The sequence below is a fragment of the Haliotis asinina genome, chromosome 4 (genome assembly GCF_037392515.1).
Source record: "Haliotis asinina isolate JCU_RB_2024 chromosome 4, JCU_Hal_asi_v2, whole genome shotgun sequence".
In the NCBI taxonomy this organism is placed as follows: Eukaryota; Metazoa; Mollusca; class Gastropoda; order Lepetellida; family Haliotidae; genus Haliotis; species Haliotis asinina.
In genome coordinates this window covers 46,745,009-46,770,598 of record NC_090283.1, presented here as the reverse complement: position 1 = coordinate 46,770,598, position 25,590 = coordinate 46,745,009, and the positions used below count along the sequence as shown (strand labels likewise).

At 40.0% G+C, this 25,590-nt stretch overlaps 2 protein-coding genes across 2 annotated transcripts; both read left to right on the top strand.

The window, feature by feature from the left end:
* Nucleotides 1-1,416: 1,416 nt before the first annotated feature.
* Nucleotides 1,417-14,907, top strand: LOC137282523 (uncharacterized). Its single transcript, XM_067814279.1, has 5 exons — nucleotides 1,417-1,586; nucleotides 4,472-4,540; nucleotides 6,213-6,250; nucleotides 11,408-11,485; nucleotides 13,026-14,907. Exons 2-5 carry the CDS (start codon nucleotides 4,474-4,476, stop codon nucleotides 13,896-13,898), a joined length of 1,056 nt encoding a protein of 351 aa, XP_067670380.1. The 5' UTR covers nucleotides 1,417-1,586; nucleotides 4,472-4,473; the 3' UTR covers nucleotides 13,899-14,907.
* Nucleotides 14,908-19,897: 4,990 nt separating this feature from the next.
* LOC137280976 (sodium/potassium/calcium exchanger 1-like) lies at nucleotides 19,898-20,488 on the top strand. Its single transcript, XM_067812148.1, has one exon. The coding sequence runs from the start codon at nucleotides 19,898-19,900 to the stop codon at nucleotides 20,486-20,488; it is 591 nt and encodes a 196-aa protein (XP_067668249.1).
* Nucleotides 20,489-25,590: the final 5,102 nt, after the last annotated feature.

Genomic DNA, 25,590 nt, shown 5'->3' with positions numbered 1-25,590 from the left:
AATGCTGCATGTTGTATGTTGTCGTGTGTGGCCCAATGCTGCATGTTGTATGTTGCTGCATGTGGTCTATGCTGCATGTTGTTTATGTGCAGTATGTGACCCTACACTACATGTTGTCTATGTGCTGTATGTGGCCCTATATTGCACGTGGTCAAATGTTGCTGTATGTGGCCCTACACATAATGTTGTCTGTGCGCTGTATTTGGCCCTGTATTGCACGTGGTTGAATGTTGCTGTATTTATTTACAAAATGATAATCTGATGACTATAACACACGTCATGTTTGCAATTACACTTTCTGAGGAACGTTGAGATTCTAGCACTTTCTTTGATTGAGTCCCACCCGGGTTAGGCGGCTGACTTTGTGTGCTGGTGATTAGGTGCCTGACTGAGGGTGCAGACTCGATTCCCGAATGGGACTCAACCCCACAAAAGTACTAGAATCTGTACGTTTCTAAATAAAAGTCTGATTCCAAATATAAAATATGTTACACTTGACTACATTTAAATGGAATTATGTAACCACGATGAATGTACAGTTTAAAAAACATTTTGATTTTGTTTTTAACTCGTTTAAGAATGCAGGCTTGATCTCGTTACTGTATGGCTGGAATAAAGCCGGTGTGAGAGAAAACCCAACTCAGCTCAGTTGTCATCTCCACAGGTAAGCTATCCGTCGTAGCCTCTGGTCACCTGTACGTGGTGGAACAGCCTATCCCGGGTCACAACAGGGTCACGAAGCTCCAGGGTAGAACAGACGTTCAGCAACCCATGCTTACCATAAGAGGCGACTATGCTTGTCGTAAGAGGCAACTAACGGGATCGGGTGGTCAGGCTCGCTGACTTGGTTGACACATGTGATCGGTTCCCAATTGAGCAGATCGATGCTCATGTTGCTGATCACTGGATTATCTGGTCCAGGCTCGATTATTTATAGACCGCCGCCATATAGCTGGGATACTGCTGAGCGGCGTAAAACTAAACTCACTCGCTCGAGAGAACAATATTAACGAAACAAAATGTCTTTAGTTATCAAAATGTATACAAGGTATATATCTGGACAGTAACATTGGGATGAGAATATGTTTTACACTATGTGAGTATGAGTTTGCCACGAGCTAATATGGGCATTTATCACACCCGTTGAAGATAGTAAATCTTTCGCTCCTTATATACCGAACCACTCACTCGTTTTATAAGTATGACATTATAGGGACTGTCGTTTAGCACTATTGATTTGTCACCTTAATCTGTAACAAAATGCAGTATATTCATGACCTACTTTGTTGTTAATATTGCTCTGGCATAAACTATATTTATACGTTGGGATATTGTTCCCCGCTATCAGTTTCGAGCATGTTTCAAATGCTGATATTTGGTTGCTGTGGAGATAACAGGTTAATCGCTTGCTTCGCTTATCGTCATCCAGCATCACGAGGTAAACAGGTACAACGCCCACTGTTATATTTGTCAACTACTCTACAGTATCTTGAACAGCAAAGCGTTGTTCAACGGATTTTGCGAAGCAAACGTCGGTGCATCTCTCTGACAGACAAGGAGGAATGACTTGCATGGATAGTTTAAAGGTAAGTCCAAACAAACGCCTGCCTACTCCAACGTACCCGGCTTGAGACTCACACATTTATCGTCCATATCACGCTCTCAAGACAAAACTGATAAATCTTAGCCCAAACCGGATTCATACGGGGAATAAGAAAGATTCGGGACAGAATCGGACTTCAGGACTCAGTACCTTCACCAAACTATGTTGTTCAATTGGATCCAGATTCGATTACTAACAAACCGACACAATATATCTGGAATATTGCTGTGTGTGACGTTAAACCAAAACAACAAGAAGCAAACAGACAACAGGTAAGGTCCAACCAGTACATATTTATGGGGGTGGACTGGATATGAAAATGGACAGTAATGGGGGAATATAGTGCTTGTATAGTCATGTGTGATATTCACAGGCAGACGCCAAACATTCCAAGTGAGATTGGATAGGCACGGTGCATGGCCTCTGTCTGTATTGCAAAACTATGGAAAAATAAGGCAACATAACAATACACACTATCCAATATAAACCAGGAATACATGTGTCATATGTCTCTAAAAGGATGTCGTATAATGTTTCATTTTTCTTTGGTTCCATCTTTAGAAGAGGTATAGTTCTTTACAATCCATGCAATGCAAACTATATACTCGAATGTTCTTGAAATCTTGAAAGGCAGATATACGTCGGTATTCAAGCATAAGATAAAATATTATGGATGTCTAGTCATTCTTTATTGTATACACAACGTATCCACCATTTTCCCTAGGCCCCAGTGACTGGTGAAGGTACGGATTAGAATAAGTCTTCTGCAACCCATACTTACCCCAAAAGGCGACTCTGCTTGTCGTAAGAGGCGACTAACGGGTTCAGGTGGTCAGGCTCGCTGACTTGGTTGACATGTCATCGGTTGTCTGGTCCAGACTCGATTATTTACAGACCGCCACCATATAGCTGGAATATTGCAGAGTGCGACATAAATCTAAACTCTAAGCCCTGTTAGGCAATAAAGAAGAAGTTGACATCCATAAAACTTTCCTTGAATGTTTTTGTCTAATGCAAACGACTCAATACAACTATACCACAATCATGCATATTCCACCCCGCAGAGTAAAGAATTAGTATATAGTCTGGTTCATAATTATTGAGAATTTTTCTTCTTACTTTGAGCTATCCTAACACCTCAACTGATTCACTGATACTTAAAACTAAGTAATGGAACAAGGGAGGTAACTCATCTTGGCCTACTGAGTATAGTACAATTAGAGTTACCTCCCCTGAATTTGTAGCAGACGTCATTTTCCTCAGCACTGTCAACAATGTCTGCTGAAGATAAAAGAAGGTTGATTTTTGAGTTGTGTAATCAAGGAATTGATGATGTAAATACATTGGCAAAGAGAACAGGAACTCCTCTTTCTACTGTGTATAGGATTAGGAAGAATTTTAAAGAGGGAAAGGATTTTGGGCACCAGAAAGGAGCAGGGAGACCCAGAAAATTGGACTTCTCAGATCGCGTCCGGCTGGGAATTTTAGCGTCTAAAAAGCAAAGGGCAAGCATCTCCAACATCAGGTATGAAATGATAGAAAGGGGATCAACAGTTGTATCAAAATCTACAGTTAGAAGAAATTTGATTGATCTTGGATGGGAGAAAAAGACTGGAATTCCTTCTCCTCTCATGAAACAAGAACATAAAGACAGGCGTGTTGAGTGGTGTTTGGCACATGAAAACTTTGACTGGGAAAATGTGATTTTTACTGATGAAAGCTCAATATGGGTATATCCCAATAATGTGAAAATATGGACAGAGTCTGCGTCAGCACCGTTGTATCGACGACCTAAATACAGCCCAAAGTTTCATGTATGGGGAGGGATATCCTTATTAGGAACGACCCCGCTGTGTGTGTTTGAGGGAAATCTGACAAGTCAACGCTACACTAACATATTAGATAATTTTCTCCTTCCAAGTGCACGTGTTTTATGGAAATGACTGGATTTTGCAGCAAGATAATGATCCTAAACACACCGCAAAACATGCCAAGCAGTGGTTTCAGGAGAAAAATGTGACTGCATTACCATTTCCTGCATATAGTCCTGACTTAAATCCCATTGAGAACATTTGGGGGATGATGAAGGAATGTGTGAGTCAAAAGGGGTTGACAAAAATTGAAGACATGAAGAGAGAAGTGGTCCGATACTGGGACAGCATAACTCACAAGACACTAACCTCTCTGATAGGAAGTATGCCTACCCGTCTTAGACTGTGCCGTGAAGCTCAAGGAGACTTGATAAAATATTAAATTGTTACCTACACAACATGAAAAGGTCAGTTCACTTTCACAATACATTCAATTTTATCTGATTTGTTCTCGTTTAATAATATGAAATGCTTTAGCTATTCTCAATAATTTTGAACCATACTGTATCTTGACGCGTGTCATTGTGCGCTATCTGCCTCAGCAATGCTTGGACTCTCGTAATCTACCACTAGTTAGACTGACCCCATTAGAGGCTAGCCTGCTCTATATTACCGGTGAGTACGAAGGTGGACCTACTTCTCAGCAAATATCAATACATGACCATGATGTAAATCCAGCTAGGGTCCACGCAAGAAGCGAAGGCACTGTCAGTCCCCATGGTCCCTAGTATAGTGATCTACCTTCACTTGTTGGCGACCTATAGTCAATTTTCATACTCCCCTGTCCTTACTTGAAATCAAGTTTAAGAGAGAGACAATAGTTTTATTTCTTGATACTATGATATTCTAGTTGGTTTCAATGTCCTCCGTTGACAGACTGTTACAAATTTACATGTATTTATGTTAAATTCCAAATTTCTTTTAGTCATGATACGGCTGAAATATTGCCAGTGGGACTGTACATCTTAACTCACTCACGACTTAAAATCTCTTACAGTAATGGCTTCGTGGATGAGAATCGGTTTGACTCTGACGTTGCTGGTTATCTGTGGAATTTACACATACTGTAAGTAATTGTTTATGTTGAAATGTCGTATTTCTGGCTTATTTGCGGTATGATTTTTAACCACAGGACAGTACATCACAAACTCTGAGCACGCACTGACACCGGTATTTATCCAAGGCTATCCCGCATCTGCAAACTCAGGAATTGTATTTCTCGTGTGTTTTTTTTCTAAATTGTCTTCCGTTTCCAATCATCGTGGGTATATCAACCCATGGGCCAGAGGGACCAGTGAACAGCTTATTTATCTTATTGGGGCACAAATCTTTTTGTTGCAAACGCTAGATTTTTGCAGACAAGAAAAACAGATTTAGAATTATCTCATTTCCGTCCATTTGCATATATTTCGCAAAACAATTGTTATTCAATGATATTCGAAAATAGTTACTATCTCGACGTACAAAATGAGTTCGGGATTCCTAGCTGGGTACATAGAAATGTTATTCGCTTGTAAGTAGAGTAAACTGAAAATAATAGAAGAACGCTCAGCCAATCAGAAAGCGACATTTATGTGTGGCGTAAGATAAAAGAGATTTACATCAGCGTGTACGTCTCAGGATTCATTTGTAATCTGTGAGATACATACATAGCACTTCACGTTTCTTTTACAACTGAGTATATGATAATGACCTGAACGTTCTTGGTGCATTGATTTCACTTAAACGATTGAAACGTACAGCAATATTGATGCAATTGCCGATCCGTTCAATACCATGAACTTTAAATATTGAAGCTGGTGTTTGATGTTGGTGACTTTGTTTGTACAGCTTACACAACCACATGGAACTGCATTAATTTAAACATAGATTGTATAGATTGTCAGTGCCGCCGAATGCCCAGTCATGACTATTCAAGTCATGACTATTTCCTGAATTTTCTGTTACACTCTGGATCCCACTACATCGGAATTATCCCAGAAATATCCACACCAACCTCGTCTCCAAGTCCAAACAGTGTACCAGGCACGACGCCACCATCCGGTGAATCGTCGCAGTGAGTGAGTGAGTTGAGTTTTACGCCACACTCAGCAATATTCCAGTTTTATGGCAACAGTCTCTAAATAATCGAGTCTGGACCACACAATCCAGTGATCAACAACATGAGCATCGATCTGCGTAATTGGGAACCGATGACATGTGTCAACCAAGTCAGTGAGCATGACCACCCGGTCCCGTTAGTCGCCTCTTACGACAAGCAGAGTCGCCTTTTAGTCGCAAGCATGGGTTGCTGAAGGCCTATTCTACCCCGTACCTTCACGGGTCTCGCTGGAGGAACGGAATATAAAGGAAACACTTGTACAGAACATAACCGAGTACCTGTTGTATATACGTTATGTTAGGCTAAATTAGAAAAAAGAAATGTTACTCGGGCACTGGCACTGGCACTTTTATTTGTGCGCGTAACATTTTTTTTATTTCCATTAAAAAAAATAGTTTTCGACTTGGTTACGTCCCGATCATCCATTTGTCCACTTTGAGAATGAGTGTCTGTAAGAACGAGTGTGACTGGATCTACTACTCAGTTTAATGTGCTAAACTTCCCAAGCAGTATTTCTGAGAAAATAAACAACTATAAATGGGCACCTCCAGCGTTACTTTTTTTCTATAGAATATACAAAAATATTTACATTTTCCTCCACTCCAAGCTGTTAATGTTTTGTGTTCTCGTTCTTTAGGGACAGTGTGGTTGAAACTTGATGCTACAAGCTCCGCGGTAAGTGATATATCCAAAAGCATGTTGCGATTATTGCTATTTAGAGTAGTGAGTGAGTTACGATATAAAGTCACATCGGAGATAGTTCAGCCATATCGTGACTAAAACTAGTTCTAAATTATAAAACTAGCTAGCGTGTGTCTTTAAAAACATAAAACTATTCTGGGACAACACAAAGTAAAACCACGTTATGGATCAATATACTATGGGCCCCGGGGATATTTGTTGAGACAGGTATGAGGGTTCGGGGTGTTCTGGCACAGTAAGGTCACACGCTCTCTATAAATCGTGGCAAGATTTCGAGTCTTTTTATAATCCCCGCTACGACACGAGGGCCTGTGATTTCACGAGTAGCAGGTTTAAGACTTGGTGTTCTTGTGTCTCGATAAGCAGGCTTGTGTGTTAGCCGTCTTGTTGCCTGGCCGTCAACTGGCATTGTATACCGGCCATTTCCTCACTGTAGATGCGTTACGGTATGGAAAAAAGGTATACATTGTAGGAAAAGTGTTGCTAGTTAACCAAATTCACCATGAGTCGATTGTCTTCAAACAATATCTTCTTTCAGCAACAGTTAAACCTAGATGCACCACATCTTGGTATCCATCAGAGAATATGCCGGTATTCTGTGTTTTCTATTTAAATTCTTCATAAAGGTGTTTATCTGGCCTCATGTGAGAATGTCGAGTTTTGATTGGTCCACGTGACTCTGATAAAATACCATGTACATCCATCACGATCCGCCAGCAGGAGTATAAAAGTCGTATACTCCCGCTTCGAAAGTCATATCACCCCGCTACGCCTCGGTGACGACGCGAAGTGAGAAAAGCGTGCATCGAGAAGCCTTTAGTAACGTGCGGTGCATTGAGGTCAACCGATCAGCTGGTGTCAACATGGCAGCAAGTCGATTCGATGCGTGTTGCTTTGTTTTGATTTAGTGAAAACATTCAGCTAGATAAATGTGTTAGAGCTAGACATCGTGTCTCGGGAAATACGGGGTTTTATCAGTCGTAAGGTTGATACAACCTAACTCGATACTGATAAAACCCCGTATTTCCCTCGACACGATGTGATAACTTATAATATCCTTCTTCAATCCTCCAGACACACCTCAAAGATAAATGCACTTCGCAGGTTTGAATTCATGTGAAATAATACGCACGTTATATAGAGAGGGAACATTTATTGAAAATTACACAAATCATAAATCTCGCCAGTTTGATATATTATTTAATCACCATTCACGACGTTTTGCATAGTACCGAACAAGTGGCTGTTACCGACTGTAAGACGTTTCACTCATATTACCGAACAAGTGGCTGTTACCGATTGTAAGACGTTTCACTCATATTACCGAACAAGTGGCTGTTACCGACAGTAAGACGTTTCACTCATATTATCGAACAAATGGCTGTTACCGACTGTAAGACGTCTCACTCATATTACAGAACAAGTGGTTGTTACCGACTGTAAGACGTTTCACTCTGAGATTCTTTCTTCACTACAGTTTCAGAAAACACACGACCAAAACAACATACAAATTGATGAATACACATAAAGGAAATGTCTGCTTTGATTCTTGTGTACTGTTCACTACTGGGTAAGACATTCAACAGTTAACGTTGAATAAAACGTCGCGACAACGCAAAATAGAACGTCAAGAGAAGGCTAAATAAAACGTTAAGACAACGTAAAATACGTCAGCATCAAGCAACGACGTAAAAAAATGAGTTATCACAACGTTCAGAGTCCACAGAATAACGTTGTGACAACGGTGTGTCAAAGTGAAACTGGTATATCTAACTCTTAATTTAAATTTTAGTATTGGAGTACTGAATTTTAAAAAAACAAACAAACCAAACCGTTTGATCATTCTGAAACAATGTGGATGAACCTAGAATCGCGGAGAATGTTTTGGAAAACAAGAACTTTCAGCCATATTGCAGAGTGATTATAAAACTACATTACAGGTGTGTCCGTCATGTTTCGTGCATAACGTCACAGCCATAATTCAATATCAGCTTCCTTACACAAATCCCTGCATCCCTCATACAGTTCATAATAGAAAGACAAATGGTCTAGATCTGTGTCACCAGTACCATGTGTCTCAGTGAATCTAGACAAATATACGGGATGGCAAAACGAACGCCACGCTTGGAAAGGACCAGACGTTTGAAATGTATATACAGTCATGCTCAGATTTTACACGTATCATTTTCTCATAATGTTCGTCAATTCGTTACGTACACATGCTCATACGTTCGATAACATGCATTGGAAGATTATCGTAGCATGAATATTGGAATATATATAGATGTATTCCAATGGTTTCCAAGATTCAGCACAATATATAATAGTTTCTGTAAGCGTGACGCCATGACTGACACAAACTCACTCACGTGATGACACATCTCGTTTTTAGTATTTCCCCTGGTCACGATGCAAACAAAAAGAAAATGAGTAGACGCACATTGTCTGGTATGGGTCGGGTGTATATAAGTTCATATTTGTTTCATCATTCCGTTTCTGTGATTTACGGAAATTAGCTGAGCGCACCATTGCTAAATCAATCTTCAGAAACAGATTGTAATCCCCGACAGAAAGTCGCTGAAACCTGCTGATATATCGTGGGTTAGTTTGCTATCGACAGTGTTGGTGGGCAAACGAAAATAGAACACAACCAGAAACTTTGATGACATGACAGCGGAAAATCAGACAGCTGTATATCTTTATTATATACCTGTATATCACCTTCATTAACCAATCACATTTAAGTATTAGCTCAAATAAGGGTAGAACTCAGATTGCATGTCTTGTTATATGAAATATACCAACGTCCCCAGCACGACTTGCACAATTAGAGATGCATACCTGATTATTCCTAATTATTGTCAAATTGTTAAATCACAGACTTATGAACTGATGAATTATACTCTTAAAAAACCCCAAAGAACTAAGGATCTTAATTTGTTTATTTATTATTCAAAATATTTAGGACATTTATCGGAGTCAGTCAATGTTGATATGATATTATTGAAAGTTTTGAGAGTGAATCATCATTTGCACTTCCTTACAACCATAGTTATTTGGAATGTAGTCGCTTTTGAAAGATGACCGGTGTATGGCTTGTAATTTGCATGTATACGATTTTCATTTTAAAACAACCGACTAGAAAGAATCACTAACAAATGTGTAATGCAAGATGAGTCTCAAAATTAATGTTCTAAGTGATTTCTCGACCTTCTTGAGAAAACGTCAAAATCATGAATGGGACCCCATGCACGTGTATGGGACTACTGCGTTGTGCACGTGCATGTCATGCGTTGTGTTTAGGGGTGGTAATAGAGGAAATGGTGGTGCATTCATAAGATGTCTGTCCTTGAAACGTTTGTTAACGTTTACACTTCCTACCCAAATTGAATGTTCATCATCCCCTACTTTGTTTGAAGAGTATATAATGCAAGTGAATGAGCCAGTTAAACGTTTATATCGCCTAGGCAATATATCAGACATATACTGATGAAAATAAGGGAATTAATTTAAAATAACTGCCGACAAAGGACAGTAAAACCAACTAGTATATCATATATGTATATTAACACTAATAATAGCCAAAGTTAAAATAACAAAAATACTACAGTTAAAAACCTGGTTGATTTACATTTACACAACGTGTTTTTGGACTTACGTACCCTCTCAGGAGGACAATGATTTTACAATACTTCAACCCCTTTTGAGAGTACAGCCGCAAACAATCGCAGGAATTCTATAATTGCAAACTGTTTTAACTGCACATAACAGTCATACAAACATGTTTCTGCTAATTGAAATGGATGTGCCTGTGGTCAATGCAAAGGTTTGGAACGTAACAATCTCGACATTATTAGAAATATCCAACGTAACAACTGAGGATGGACTAACAGTTTCTGACAACAGAGATTTACAAATGTAAATTCCGTCCTAGTTAAGGAACGTTCCGATATTTTTAAAACTAGATCACTGAGGTTGAGTTAAAATAAATTTATTCATTCATTTGAAACAAGGATGAGTAACCTCGAATCATGAAAGGTGTTTTCATTTTCCATTCGAACATATCGGGACAACGTATTAGTTTCTGCAGGGCATTTGCGAGACAGATATCATCAAGACCTTTAATTTGTTTATTTGAGACAGTTCGAGTGTAAATTCGGGAAATTCTGTGTCAGTGTCAGCGATGTCCTAAATGCATCACATCCTCTGAATCCTTCCATTAAGCTCAGGTATTCCTGGTCGATGACAAACTAGTTGGAAAGACATAGACTAATACGACAAAGACACAGACTAATATGGCAAAGACACAGAATAATCTGACAAAGACACTCTGGCAAAGACACAGAATAATATGACAAAGACACAGAATAATATGACAAAGACACTATGACAAAGACACAGAATAACATGACAAAAACACTATGACAAAGACGCAGAATAATATAACAAAGACACTATGACAAAGACACAGAATAATATGACAAAGACAGAATAATATGACAAAGACACAGAATAATATGACAAAGACACAGAATAATATGGCAAAGACACTATGACAAAGACACAGAATAATATGACAAAGACACAGAATAATATGACAAAGACACTATGACAAAGACACAGAATAATATGACAAAGACACTATGACAAAGACACAGAATAATATGACAAAGACACAGAATAATATGGCAAAGACACTATGACAAAGACACAGAATAATATGACAAAGACACCATGACAAAGACACAGAATAACATGACAAAGACACCATGACAAAGACAGAATAATAAGACAAAGACAGAATAATATGGCAAAGACACTATGACAAAGACGCAGAATAATATGACAAAGACACAGAATAATATGACAAAGACACTATGACAAAGACACAGAATAATATGACAAAGACACCATGACAAAGACACAGAATAATATGACAAAGACACAGAATAAAGTGATTTTTTCTGTTTGAGTTTACCCTGCCAGCGTAGGGATGCATGAGATTGTCCAAAACATATATCTGTGTTAATTATTGAAATAAGTTTCACCAATTTCAGCCAAAATGAGCAACCCGTTCTATGCGACGTACATATTCTGTTGGTAATCTGGCACTGTTTTGCAATGTTTCAGACCAATCGTTTCTTACCGCCACAAATTATCCCTGCAGAAATGCAAGTGGCCTTCAACAAAGACACGAATTTTCTTAAGGTAAGCAGGTTCATTCATGTCTGAACGGAAGACATATATCGACATTACGTTCCATATTACCCGTTTGAATTTACACTGGGTACTTAACAATGTATGTGTGTTATCAGATGTATGTTTAAGCAAATGTTTACTAATAGATTTTATGTAACCTGCACGTCTTCCTGCTTTAATAAACACACGCATTCGTGATGATGATTCATGAAGTGCATTCTCGTTTGTGTGTTGTTTACCACCGTACTGAGCAATAGTCTAGTTCAATGACAGCAATGTGCATAAACACGTGTGGACAGGACAATACATTCATTTAGCCTTGATCTAGGCAATCAGGCTACAATGACATGAATGAATCACATAGGACCAACTGATCCACTTATAGTTATTTGTAACTACTTACGACAAACATAGAGTACTAAAGACAAATTCTAATACTGATACTCGCGGGTCAGATTTACAAAAGACACAAATCAAAAGGTATTGCCCTCACTGGACAATGATATGAATGCAGCTGTTTTTACGTTTTATTTTTCTACATAATATGTCAACCTCAGGCAAATTGGATTGTTATGACACAGCCTCAAGATCCCCATCCTCGATATCTCCAGGGTATATGTTCCGTCTCCACTATACCCTGGACGCATCTACGGCTCTGCAAGATAAATTTATTACCTCCCTTTGCTGGCTCCGCCTTCTCACAGTAGCCAATCAGCTAGACCGCCGTTATAACAGAGCTTGCCAGTGTCAACAAAGGTAGCGGTCGCAACTGCGAAGGTTTGCCCACAGTGCGTCCCAGATTTTAGGGAAATCATAGAAACAAATTGACAGGTCCGAAACTTTAAAACAACAAACGCCTTCTACATCTTCCACAGAACCTCTGCATGGTGTATGTTGCCAAGTATAATCGGTTAAATAATTCAAAAAACGAAAGTGAGTTGTGATTGGTTCGCTCAACTTCCCAGCGTAGACACCTGACTGGATGAAAAGACAGTCAAGGGACCTAATAAATTTATCTGGCAGAGCCGTAGATGCGTCCAGGGTATAGTGGAGACTTATCGGAGCGTATACCCTGGAGATATCGAGGATGCAAGATCCCCTTTTTAACTTGCTACTCCTTAAAAATCCGCAAAATCTGCAATAAATGCAACACAAACTTCAAGAACCAAAATATGCAAGGAACATTTTGTGTGTTTGAGAGAAGTAGAAGCCAATGTCTAAATCTGTATCAAGCAGTCCAAATCGTTAGCTGTTAATTATGGCGGGAATTCATCCAATACCATTCTGAAAATATTATGTGTGATATTTTCTTAGGACATATGGTTTTCATTTCCTGCAATTATTTTACAGATATTATATCCCAAGGTGTTGTGATGACTTACATGTCGTGGACCACATTAGCCACATATGTGAAACTCTGACTATGGCTTTGCTAATGAAAATTAAAGGGGCATAACATGGTAATACAATGGAAACTTTCCATACATTGGATGTCGAGAATATAGTTAGGCTCACTATTTTTTGATATCTCATCGTATCCTTCTTTCAGATCCTGTCACAACGCTATAAAGACCTATCTTTTCTGCAGCCAGAAGTCACTGTCATTACAGCATATTTTAACATCGGCTCCTTTGCCAAGGGAAGCATATCTAACATGTACACACCAAACCTTTATATGAACTGGATGAAGGTGTTTGGCCGAATCAGGAACAACCTTGCTGCATATACGGATTCCAAAGACGTCTTTGATTTACTGACGAGCCTCAGACGTAGGTTCCCGAGCAACATGACAAAGATATTCCTCATAAAGAGGGCCGATCTGTGGTCCTTCTCTTTGGCGAAAGAAATCCGAAATATTTACAGTCAACCTAACTATCCACGTCACTATCCAAACACAGTAAATGAGAACTACTCCTGCGCAATGCATGCAAAGTTTGAGCTAGTTAACAGAGTCTTAGTTGAAGAACTGTTTCCTACCAAATATTTTTGTTGGTTGGACATTGGACTCTTCCGCGGCCTTGTTGACGATACCTCGACGTTCAAGCTTCAAATACCAAACGAATGGGACAAACGGAAAGTCGCCTATAGCATTGTGTATGGTTTTAACGACAAAGAAACAACAGAAAACATAATCAAAGGAAACCAGGTATGGGTAGGTGGTGCCATGTTTCTGGGAACTCCTCAAGTGTTGTACAATTATACTGAAGACTACATGAATACAGTCAAGATGTTGTTAAGACGACATTTAATGAACACAGATCAGCAGGTCATATATTCAATGTACCTCCCATCGTCCGCATACAAGCCTCGGGTACAAATCCAGTTATTTTCTCAAACGGAAAGCCGATATGATCCATGGTTCTACCTTGGTTACTTGTGCCGGGAGACATGGCAGAACTCTCAACATGACTCCCAGACCTGACCCGGAGCATAAATTGAAAATGTGTGTGTGTGTGTGTGTGTGTGTGTGTGTGTGTGTGTGTGTGTGTTTGTGTGTGTGTGTTTGTGTGTGTGTGTACGAGCTCGAAAACAACATTAATCGATAATATATATGCTCCTGTAGCAAGTATTATTTAGGTGAATGAAAACGTGTTTATTATCATAATGTGACACACAAAGGACAGGACATTTTTACGTCGTGCATACAAGAAGTATTTGTAAAAATATGATTTTGAAAATGGTATTTGTTCCGCGAGACAGCAGTACAAACATCTTTAGCAAAACTCCCACAAAATATCATAATTTCGTTTTCCATAAATGTGTCAGTGTTGTGCTTCCTAACTTTCAAAATGCCACTCAAAGAAGTTCACTTGTACACACAAACACGGGCCCGAATTCATCTTCAGTAACCCATGCTTGTCGTAAGAGGCAACAAAATAGGATTGGGTGGCCAATCGCTCGCTGGCCTGGTTGGCACATGGGATTTGTTCCCAAGTGTGTAGATCGATGCTGTTGATGCACTGTCGCCATGTAGCTGGAATATTGCTGAGTTTGGCGTAAAACACTGATGAAAATGGATATGACGTACAACATCCAAGTCGAAGTTGGTTTCTGGCTCTATTAGCGCGCCAACATATGATATGCGAGGTGGGGTCCAGCGTAGGTCCGGCAACAGATTGATGGTGACATCCGTAGATTCAAGAACCAGTTCTGATTCCAAATTGCGCTACCACCTTTGCTGGACTGGACCAAGTGTACAACCTTGGTTGGCTGTCACAACTGTTGACAGTCGTACAAGTTGGCAGACACAACGGCAGTAAATCCAACTGTGACACATTCACATTTGAACAAATAGAATGAGTTATTAAATTAGGAGCTAAACATCATGTGTTGGCCAATTTCCGGGTGTTCTTGATTATGTGAAGCAGTACTTTTGGAAATGACACCGTCGACATTGTAAACAAGAAAATAAACCAAAGGGTTTTACTGTCTGCACTCGTTTACATCGAGTATGGCCGTTCCAGCTGCTTCACCCATAGCTGCTCACTTGTGACTTCATTCAGACTTTACGTCACAATATGATTTGAATGTTGATGACACAACAAAACAATTGTTTGCTATGTTTCTACGCATGAATACGAAGCGAATAGTCTTGCAGTTTCCGGGAATCAAATACCATTTGATCATGTTTTTCAACCAATCAGATAACAAAACACAGTTACGTTTGGTTTACAATTTGCTTTTAATCATGAGGATAGAACTCAAGTGGAGTGCATTGTACACTAACACAAACCCTGTGCTGTGAAAATGACTTTCCCCGTCTCGAGAAAAACCCCAAGGTTCCATTCCAAACAGTGCTGACAATGTCCGCTTAATAGTAGCACTGTCCACTGAAGACTCCACTTAATACAAAGGTGTGCATTATTATGGTATGCAAGGCTTGTTGCGATCTCGAAACCACAATGGATACATGTTCACTACTATGACGTCAAAAACATGACGACGTCACCCTAATGACTACCCATGACTACGTTTTACGTCTCCTGCTATCGTCATGATTACGACGTATCTGTTACAGTTGTGAGTTGCCAATGACGACGCATGGTTTTCGTCAACCACATACAATCCCTACATATGTGTGTGTGTGTGTGTGTGTGTGTGTGTGTGTGTGTGTGTGTGTTGGGGAGGGGGAGGGGAGATGCGTGTAGGTGTGTGTACAGTTGTGACCATGTCATGAACACATACTATCTCAGCAGTATTACAGCTGCACAATGATGTTTGGAAACGTTTCGCACCTGTTTCGTTTGCCAGCCGGGCGAGCAAGGGATGCTTACTTTCCCTGGTAATGAAGGCTTTCAGAGCTATCAATACCTGAACACAGATGCTGTGCAACACACGTTTCTATGACGTTCTTTGCCGTTCATGGTTTACAGCAATACTTAAAAACAATTATGTTAGCATGTCAACCGTGGTGGTTGGAGGTGCGATGGTGGCCGTTCAGGTAAATGAGTTCGTTTATTATCTGGGTAGTAATTATTCACAAACATACCCACACCTTGACACGTGTGTGTTATACTTCACTGTGTGTTCTGAAACAAACTTAATCTTGATAATTTGTTGTTCTGATATCGACTGGAATCCGATATCCATTTGAGTTCGATACAACGCCGTTGAAAACTCGCTGTGTTTTTTCAGTCTTTATGTGAAAAGACTTAATCTGACGGATAAAGGTTGCTGAAGCACCATTCATTGTAGACAGCCTTTATGCTGTGCGTGGTGAGCAAGAGGTACAGCCAGAAGTAGCTTTGGGAATTTGACTACAGGAAGTTAGTGAGTGAGTGAGTTAATATTTCACGTCACATCGGCAATATTTCAGCCATGTCGTGACGAGAACATTTAACACTGAAATGGAGTATATGTTCATTATAAAAACCTGTCGACGATGGACAGTGAAAGTTCTAGAATATCACAGTACAGGGACTTAGCCTTGAATATATACTGATGAAACAAATACATGAACAGAGGAAAATTTATTTAATATATTTATTCAATTTTCCAGTTTTCATCACCACCTTTGAATATCGCTGTGGGAGGAAATCTGAGAATAAATAAAGGAACACAGCCATCAAGCAGAGTTCCATTATTTGTTTACCTCAGTATATTTCTTGACACATGTTTATGTAGTTTACGAATTATTCTTAACAAAGACAATCCGCGTATGTGCAAGTCGCTGTGCTTGACAAGTTGTGCCATATAAAATGCACTATAAATGCACTGTTTGAAAGAAACCGGCTCCCTCGATAGTTCGTTGCCATACCATCCTGGATGAATGGCTGCTATTAATGACTGGTTTTTAGGTACAGGTCCATATTTTCATGTCATCAAATTATTGAAGGTCGGGCGGGACAACTCAGGAATGGCCAGCGAGTCCTAACTAGACACACAGAAGGGAGCAAGCTACAACGACATATCCTCGGGATCTTTCCAAGGACATAAAATATGTCTTTGTGGCTTGCACCCTTCTGTGTGTCAAGTTAAGAATTCCTAAGTCGTCCGGCCCGGCCTTATTGTTATCTGCCTTTGGCAATCAGTGTTATCTTTGTATCACATGCGCTTCACGACAGTAACACCTGGCTGCACTTGAGTGTCAGAGTTTGTGTTTGGCTGATTAAATATTTAAAGATCACATGCAACGTAAAATACAACTGTGCAGATTCTGAAACCTTTCTGCATGCACTTACCGAAACAAATCATCAAAAATGCCAATTCAACCAGGGAGCCTATATAGAGAGTATCCCTGATTCAACTTACAATGTTGAAAAAACACCATGAAAAAAAGTCCGCGAAATCGGAGTTGAAACGATTCAGTAAATTTCCCCCAGCGCTGGGGGGTGGGGGTGGGGGTGGGGGGGGGGCTGGTTCCAACAGCTGTGCTGCGCTGCGCCCATGACGCATGCGCAATGAATAGGTTCGCGGAGCTTGGAACAGATTCATGCCTGTAGTATGATGTCATGCGCAGTAGTCTACTCTTGCTTGTGTGCACAAGTAAATAATCTACTCGCTACATATAAAAAACCTTGATGATTGTGGTAAGCAGCCTTTGTCACAGAGAAAGCTCAATGTCTGGTCTATTAACACCTATATGTCTGCCTGCCTGTCTGCTAACGGCAATATGCAATACATAGCTTCAATTATTGACCACACGCAATTTGAACTTGACGCCTATCAGGCTATATACACCATAAACAAATTAAATTGATTTATGACTCGTGCACCCGAGTCCTGTCTCTGCCATATTATGTATTTAGACAGGTGTAATACTTGTACACATAACATGTTTTTTATGTCTGTGGGTTGCAAATAAACTACATCCATTTTTCTCGGATGACTGGATCTGACGGAAACTGGTGCAAACTCTTGTCAGTTTCGAGTCCTGCTTTGTACTTAGACGGATGACAGTTTCCAGCCACGCAGTAGTTCACCATCTCGACAGAGATGATTTTTGACTGGATCGAACACAAATTCAGAGAACATGTATCTACAAAACCCAACATCTCTATATACATTTTTTATGGATTACAACTTCTTCTAGTGCATATATGATTTTGTTTGACAACGGTACATGAATCCATACTGAAACGACGCATCAAGTACAATAAAAGAAATTGTTATCCATGAAGAATCTTACTTTCTTGTGACTGGCTATACTTCTAAAATGCCCATCAAACAGATCCTCTTTCTATACGCTCGATGAGCCCTCAGCGTATCAGCAAATGAAACAGCCAATCGGAAACCGTCGTTATACTTGAGTGCACCCTCCATCCCGCCATGACTGGGTTCGGTCTCCCGAGGGCTTCGTTTATTGGGAAGTACGCCCAAGTACAAAATATTGCACCTTTGATTCGCTATTGGACGCTTATAATTTTGTTTATTTATTTTTTTCACAAGCAGCAATGTATATTATATGTCATGAATAATTGATAATTGTATTTTAATTATGTTTGATTTTTTGGTTGCATGGGACCTTTAAGCAAACGTTTCTTTAAGAAAACATATCACTAAAACTGTTTCACAGAGTTAGTAACCAATATGTCTCTAATCAAATCAAATCCACTGGACATATGTGGCTCGAACACTAGGCATAGATCTGGCATCTGAAATGTGTGCAGTGACATTGAGAACCTGCGTTTGTCTAGTTGATGGAAAGTCTGTAAACCAGTCACCAAATAGACTGGTGTTTGACATGCTTACGTACAACATGAATAACGGTCCACGCCATCTGGCTAAATGGCGGTGACGTAGCATGGCGATTAAAGCGTTCGTCACGTCGAAGAGCCGAGTTCGATTCCCCACTGTTTCTGGTGTTCCAGCCGTGACCTTACTAGAAAACTTAAGTCTCAGCTCTGGGTAATACGCACTTTGAAATTAATTACCCCATCCACATGCACAGAATTTACTCATGTAAGTAAATTTGCACATATGTAAATATACGCACGTGTGTAATAGTAAATGGAATTTATTTAGTGTGAGTAAAGTTGAAGGTATAAACAATGAATTATCAAATTGTCTTATTTTTCCTATGGACTTCAAGAGAGAAATATGTTCTCTTATCGCTGGCGCTTTAGATACCAAACACGGTATCCGGTATCTACTGCTCTTGCAATAGGTCTGTCACAAGACAAAACTCTGGAAGAAACAAAGACACTTTGGTGGAACGACATTTATAAATCTAATGATGACAAAAGCCCCGTTCGCATGGACCCATTTGCACACCATGTAAATATACATACGTACGCAAATAAAATATACATGTGCAAACTAGTCCATGCGGACACAATTTACACTCCATGCACATTTTCACTGGAAGTAAATTTGCATCTGATTTGACTCAGGTGTAAAAATACTTTTACACATGTGCAAATTTGCATGGCAAGCAAATTGGTCCAATATAACTTTGCACAATAACTTTGCACATGTGCAAAACAAACATGTCTCGAAAGATGAACTTTCATAAAACTTATATAGAGGCCAGGATTGCATAAGATCCATTTACAATTTTGGCGAGATTGTTGCCTTCTCTCTCAGGGTGCTTCTCCGTGCATCAGACTTCCAAAATGACAGGAAGGGTCAAGAGGCAGGGCGCGTCCTGGTCAGACGATGAATCACTAGCTTTGTTGACCATATGGAGGAAAACCAGGTTGGTCCTAAAACCAACAACATATGTATTTACAGGACTGTTTCTTCAGCCCTTAAGGACTATGGATTTCAAAAGACACCAGAGCAATGTAAAGTTAAAATGCACACTCTCAAAAAAAGCTATAGGGAGTGTAAGGGAATACTGAAGAAGAATGGTAGAGGCCGTTCACTCTGCAAGCATTTTGAGAAAGTTGATAAAATATTGTGATGTTTACCTCGTCCTCTCCTGTGAAGATCATTGAAAAATCTGCAATAGATAAAACCCATGATGACATAGTTACTGACATGTCTAGTGATACAGAGGTTGGTCATGATGCAGAAGGGTCTGGGGTTACTGGTGATACAGAGATTGGTCCTGATATCGATGCTGAAGTGTTTGGGGTTACTGGTGATACAGAGGTTGGTCATGATGCTGAAGTGTCTGGGGTTACTCGTGATACAGAGGTTGGTCCTGATGCAGAGGTGTCTGGGGTTACTGGTGATACAGAGGTTGGTCCTGATGCAGAGGTGTCTGGGGTTACTCGTGATACAGAGGTTGGTCATGATGCAGAAGGGTCTGGGGTTACTGGTGATACAGAGGTTGGTCCTGATGCAGAGGTGTCTGGGGTTACTGGTGATACAGAGGTTGGTCCTGATGCTGAAGTGTCTGGGGTTACTGGTGATACAGAGGTTGGTCCTGATGCTGAAGTGTCTGGGGTTACTCGTGATACAGAGATTGGTCCTGATGCAGAGGTGTCTGGGGTTACTGGTGATACAGAGGTTGGTCCTGATGCAGAGGTGTCTGGGGTTACTGGTGATACAGAGGTTGGTCCTGATGCTGAAGTGTTTGGGGTTACTCGTGATACAGAGGTTGGTCCTGATTGTGATATTTGTTAAGATTGTAAAATAGAGCAACAGTTATGTTTCTTGGATGTTTTCTTTACCCATAATTAACTGATATAATTCACAATCATCATGTGTCAGTTGTGACAAAGGAGCGAATGCATCATAGTGACTGGATTGTCTGTTCCCGATAAAAGTAATGGTTGAAAACGTACCTGTATGTTGCCAATAAATTCACAACTTCATAGCAACAATGCAGTAGTCAGACATTGTTACGGTTAAGAATTTACCGTGACAACAATTTAAGAAATCCCCTTGTAAACCAGCAAAACAGAACAAAGACAAGTTGTTTACGTTCAAATTCTATATTGTTATACAACGAGAGCAAGATATACAGAGTCACAAGTCAATGCAGATTTCAGGTACAACTCAAGAGAGACAAAATCTAAATCAGTGAGTCACAAAAATACAATATATCAGGATATATTGTAACAGGATTTTGATGATCAAGAGTGGCAGAGATGTAAATGAGAGTCAGTGTGAGTGTCGCCCTCAACACGGCAACCAGCCTTTATATATACTGAACATCATTGAAAACGCACCACCTGTAAATTTTTAAATAAGGCAATAGAATCTTTTGGAAATGGAACATTAATGGTGGGAATTTTGATAATAACACACTAGATCGTAAATAACGCTCTACAGTAAAAAACGGATCGTTCGAACACATCATCGAACACATCACATGAAAACAACAAAATTCATGCACATCACACACGAAGGGCACAAATTGCATGAAGAAAGCATGCTGTTCAGGGGTATAAATGACCTTCGGCACAAAACCGTTCTCATTTTCGCAGTACTTTCGTAAGTAAAGTTTTTTCGCCATGCCAAGATTGTCACCAGAGGAACGAGAACAGGCCTTGGGTATGTTGCAGGTCGGCGCTTCAAGCAGAAACATTGCACGACGATTTGGGTGTCATCATTCGACCATTCTGAGGCTTGCTAACAGATACCAACAAACAGGAACCAGCAGGGACCGGCAACGCCCAGGTCAGGCACGTGTTACCACCCCTCGTCAAGATCGAGACATTGTACGGCGCCATATTCGGGATCGAACCTTGCCCGCTGCCAGAACCGCCAACGCTGTCCTGGGTCGACGTGGTTTGATCAGCGCTTCCACCGTCCGACGCCGTCTCCGTGCGGCAGGGTTACGTTGTCGACGCCCTTACGTTGGACCCATCCTGACTGACAGGCATCGCCGTGAACGCCGACAATGGGCTGAACAGCATCGTGTGTGGTTGTTACGACGTTGGCATGGTGTGGTGTTCTCCGACGAGTCGCGTTTTCACTTGCGAAGTGCTGACGGGCGTCTACGGGTATGGCGTCGACGGGGTGAACGTTATCATCAGGATTGTGTTGTGCAAACCGATCGGTGGGGCAGAGGCAGCATTATGGTGTGGGGAGGAATAAGTTATCACCACAGAACCGCTCTGATTGTTTGTCGTGGCAGAGTGAATGCCGTTTACTACCGTGACAACATTCTTCAGAACAACGTCGTTCCCTTCTTTCACCAGCATCAAGATCTGCACACATTTCAACATGACAATGCGCGAGCCCACACTGCACGTGTTTCGATACAGTATCTGGCTAACAACAACATTCCTCTACTTCATTGGCCTGCATTGTCACCAGATTTGTCACCCATCGAACACTTGTGGGATTACATCGGCCAACGCCTCGCACGTCGTCCGCAGATCAACAACCTTGGGGAACTCGACAATGCCTTGCAGCAAGAGTGGAATGCAGTGCCTCAGGACTTTATTCAGAGACTTATCCGTTCAATGAGGAGACGTTGCACAGCTTGTGTTGCTGCTAACGGGGGTCATACACGCTACTGACTTTCCATTTTGACCCCATCTTTATTTCATTGTCAGCTGCATTAAATCTTCACTGTTTTGCTTGATTGTTTTTTGCTTCTTTTCTTTATCAAACATTGGTCTACACAAATATGTAAAATTTACATAGATTGCTCACTTCTGCTCTTAGAAATCCACAATTGTAGGGGTGGTGCGTTTTCAATGATGTTCAGTATATATTTATACAGTCATCCCGAAAGTTCGGGCACAAACGAACATCGTCAACACCGTAGAATGGACTCGAAACAGTATCCCAGAAGTGAACATCGAAAACTATGAACAGATAACTTCCGGAATGCCAGAATGCTAAAAGTGTTGACCAGATATTAAAACGAAATGTGATCCATAATATTATTATTAATAACAAAATATACAGAAAATATACACTCGTGACACTTTCCCTCTTGAGGAAAAGAAAGTTTCGCAGAAACTATCTGTTACAATCATAGCAATAATAACATAATAACATGACATGTAATAATATGACCAATATGCAAACGTCTTGCAAAATTACAATGACAAAATGCAGTTATATACATACAGCATCATCAAGTCATCATACATTTATACCCTGGAAAGTGCTTCAGCACAAACATTTTCTTTACCTTTAATGTGTTTCATCACAAGATTGAACCCTTGCAAGGTCAAACTCCACCTCATAAGTCTCTGATTTTTGTTTTTCATTTTGTGAAGAAAAGTCAAGGGATTATGATCAGTAAAAACTTCAATTGGCAAAGTAGTGGTACCAAGGTACACTTCAGAATGCTGTAAAGCTGGCAAAAGACCTAATGTCTCTTTCTCAATATTAGAATAATTTCTTTGGTGCTTGTCAAATTTCTTTGAAAAATAAATGGATGTTCAATCCCTGAATCATCCTCTTGAATCAGGACAGCACCTGCATCTACAGTAGGACAGTAAGACCACTAGATTATCACAGTTAGTATTAAAACTAGCATGGAAACTTATGAAAATATAATAGTATCACTATTTGGACAGAATAATATAATGAGTGAGTGAGTTAATATTTAACGTCACATCGGCAATATTACAGCCATATCGTGACGAGAACATACGTGACATAAAAAAGAAATATATGTGCTTAAGAACCTGTCAACGGAGGACAGTAAAACCACTAGATTATCACAGTTAGTATTAAAACTAGCATGGAAACTTATGAAAATATAATAGTATCACTATTTGGGCAGAACAATATAATGAGTGCGTGAGTTAATATTTAACGTCACATCGGCAACATTGCAGCCATATCGTGACGAGAACAAACATGACAGAAAAGAATATATATGCATATTATGAAGACCCTGTCTACGAAGGACAGTAAAACCACTAGACTACCACAGTTAGTATTAAAACTAGCGTGGAAACGTAAAAAAATATAGTATGACTATTTGGACAATACAATAAGAAAACAGGCCATGGATCGCCAACAACAGAGGGTAGATCACCACACCAGGGACCATGGGGACTCACAGTACCTCAACTACCTGCATGGTCCCTGACTGGATTTACGCCATCCCCTCAGCTGTTGGCGACTGTATGCAAAATTAGCCACAAATTAAAATGACACATATTCTACGATTGAAAAGTGGAAGATTAAGTCTGACTTAAATCGTTTTGGGACTTACGTACCCTCTCAGGAGGACGATAATTTTACGGTACTTCAACCCCCTTTGAGGATAAGCCGCTAACAATCTTAGTTGCTAATTCAACTTCCGATCATAAAATATTTATCTATTTACAAGTCATGTAACAATTCTTTTAAAAACGCAATGATTAAATGATGACTAACATTACTAAAAAGATCCTTCATAGTGATTTAAAATAGTTATCCCTTGTGATGGAGCATGTTTTGCTTGACTGTGATTCTTTCATCACAAGGGATACAAAACGGAGGCTCTTCACCTTTAAATAGATACTCGTGACTATATCTCGTATGGCCAATGCGACATCGTCGCATAATGACCTCCTCAAATCTGGACTGACAACTCAAGTAAGTATAACCGATGTAGGGTTTAATTTCATGTAATTTGTTGATACCTACTTGAGTGTGCCACCTCTTCTGCATCAGATCACGGATGTAAGATCTAATGGTAGCTTTATAATCAGTGTATGGAACAAGAAGTGGTGTCACAGATTTGTTGAGTGCTGCCGTGGCAGCAAGATCGGCCATTGTGTTCCCAGAAATGCCTACGTGGCTGGGTAACCAACAAAAGACGATGTCGCATTGGCCAGTAGCAAGATCATTATATAATTCAATAATGTCAATTAAAAGTGGATGTTTACAAGAAAGATTTTTAATAGCCTGAAGGCAAGAAAGAGAGTCGGAATAGATTATGCATTGCTGATGTTTAGGGTGTCTTTGAATATATTTAAGAGCTGTTAATATGGCGTTAGCTTCTGCAGTAAAAATTGAGCTGGTATCTGGTATTCTAGCAGACATTGTCCTAGATCCAATGACAATGGCACAAGCAACTGCGCCACTGTCCTTGGACCCATCTGTAAATAAGGATTTGTAATTGCTATATTTAATTTTTAATTGAATATATTCTTGTTTATATTGTAGTTCATTGGTTTCTGATTTTTTAAATGTAGTTACTGTTAGGTCAACGTGTGGCCTAACCAACTGCCAAGGAGGAGAAGAAAGAAGACGGGAAGGAGCTGTGTTTTCCAGCTCAATGCCGGCCGAAGAAATAAATGGTTTAATTCTGTGCCCTAGAGGCGGAACAAGACAAGATTTCTCATGAAGGGGATTGAAAACACAGATATGGGCAGGGTTTAATTCATTAGCGTATAATTTGGAAATATATTGTAAAGACAATTTTATACGGCGTTGTGTAAGAGATGGTTTGTCGGCCTCAACGTAGAGACTGTCAACAGGTGAGGTTCTGAACGACCCAAGACACAGTCTTAAACCTTGGTGGTGGATAGAATCAAGAATTTTAAGGTTGCTCTTACAGGTTCCACCATATACGATGGAGCCATAATCGAGTTTGGTTACGGACCAGTGATCGATATAGGTGAAAGAGGTAGTTTGATCCCCTCCCCACTTTGAATTGGAAACAACTTTCAACAAATCTAGTGCCTTCAGGCATTTAGCTTTAAGGGATTTAATGTGTGGTAAGAAGGTTAAATGAGAATCGAAAATTAAACCCAAGAACTTGGCCTCCTTTACAACTTTGATGGGAGTGCCATTTAAAGATAGTTCAGGGTCCTTATGCG

Excerpts from the sequence above, each read along its gene's own strand:
- LOC137280976 (XM_067812148.1), top strand. The coding sequence starts at position 19,898 with ATGTCTAGTGATACAGAGGTTGGTCATGATGCAGAAGGGTCTGGGGTT.
- LOC137282523 (XM_067814279.1), top strand. The coding sequence starts at position 4,474 with ATGGCTTCGTGGATGAGAATCGGTTTGACTCTGACGTTGCTGGTTATC. Across the intron at positions 4,541-6,212 it reads CTGTGGAATTTACACATACT|GGACAGTGTGGTTGAAACTT; the intron begins GTAAGTAATTGT and ends CTCGTTCTTTAG. Across the intron at positions 11,486-13,025 it reads AAGACACGAATTTTCTTAAG|ATCCTGTCACAACGCTATAA; the intron begins GTAAGCAGGTTC and ends TCCTTCTTTCAG.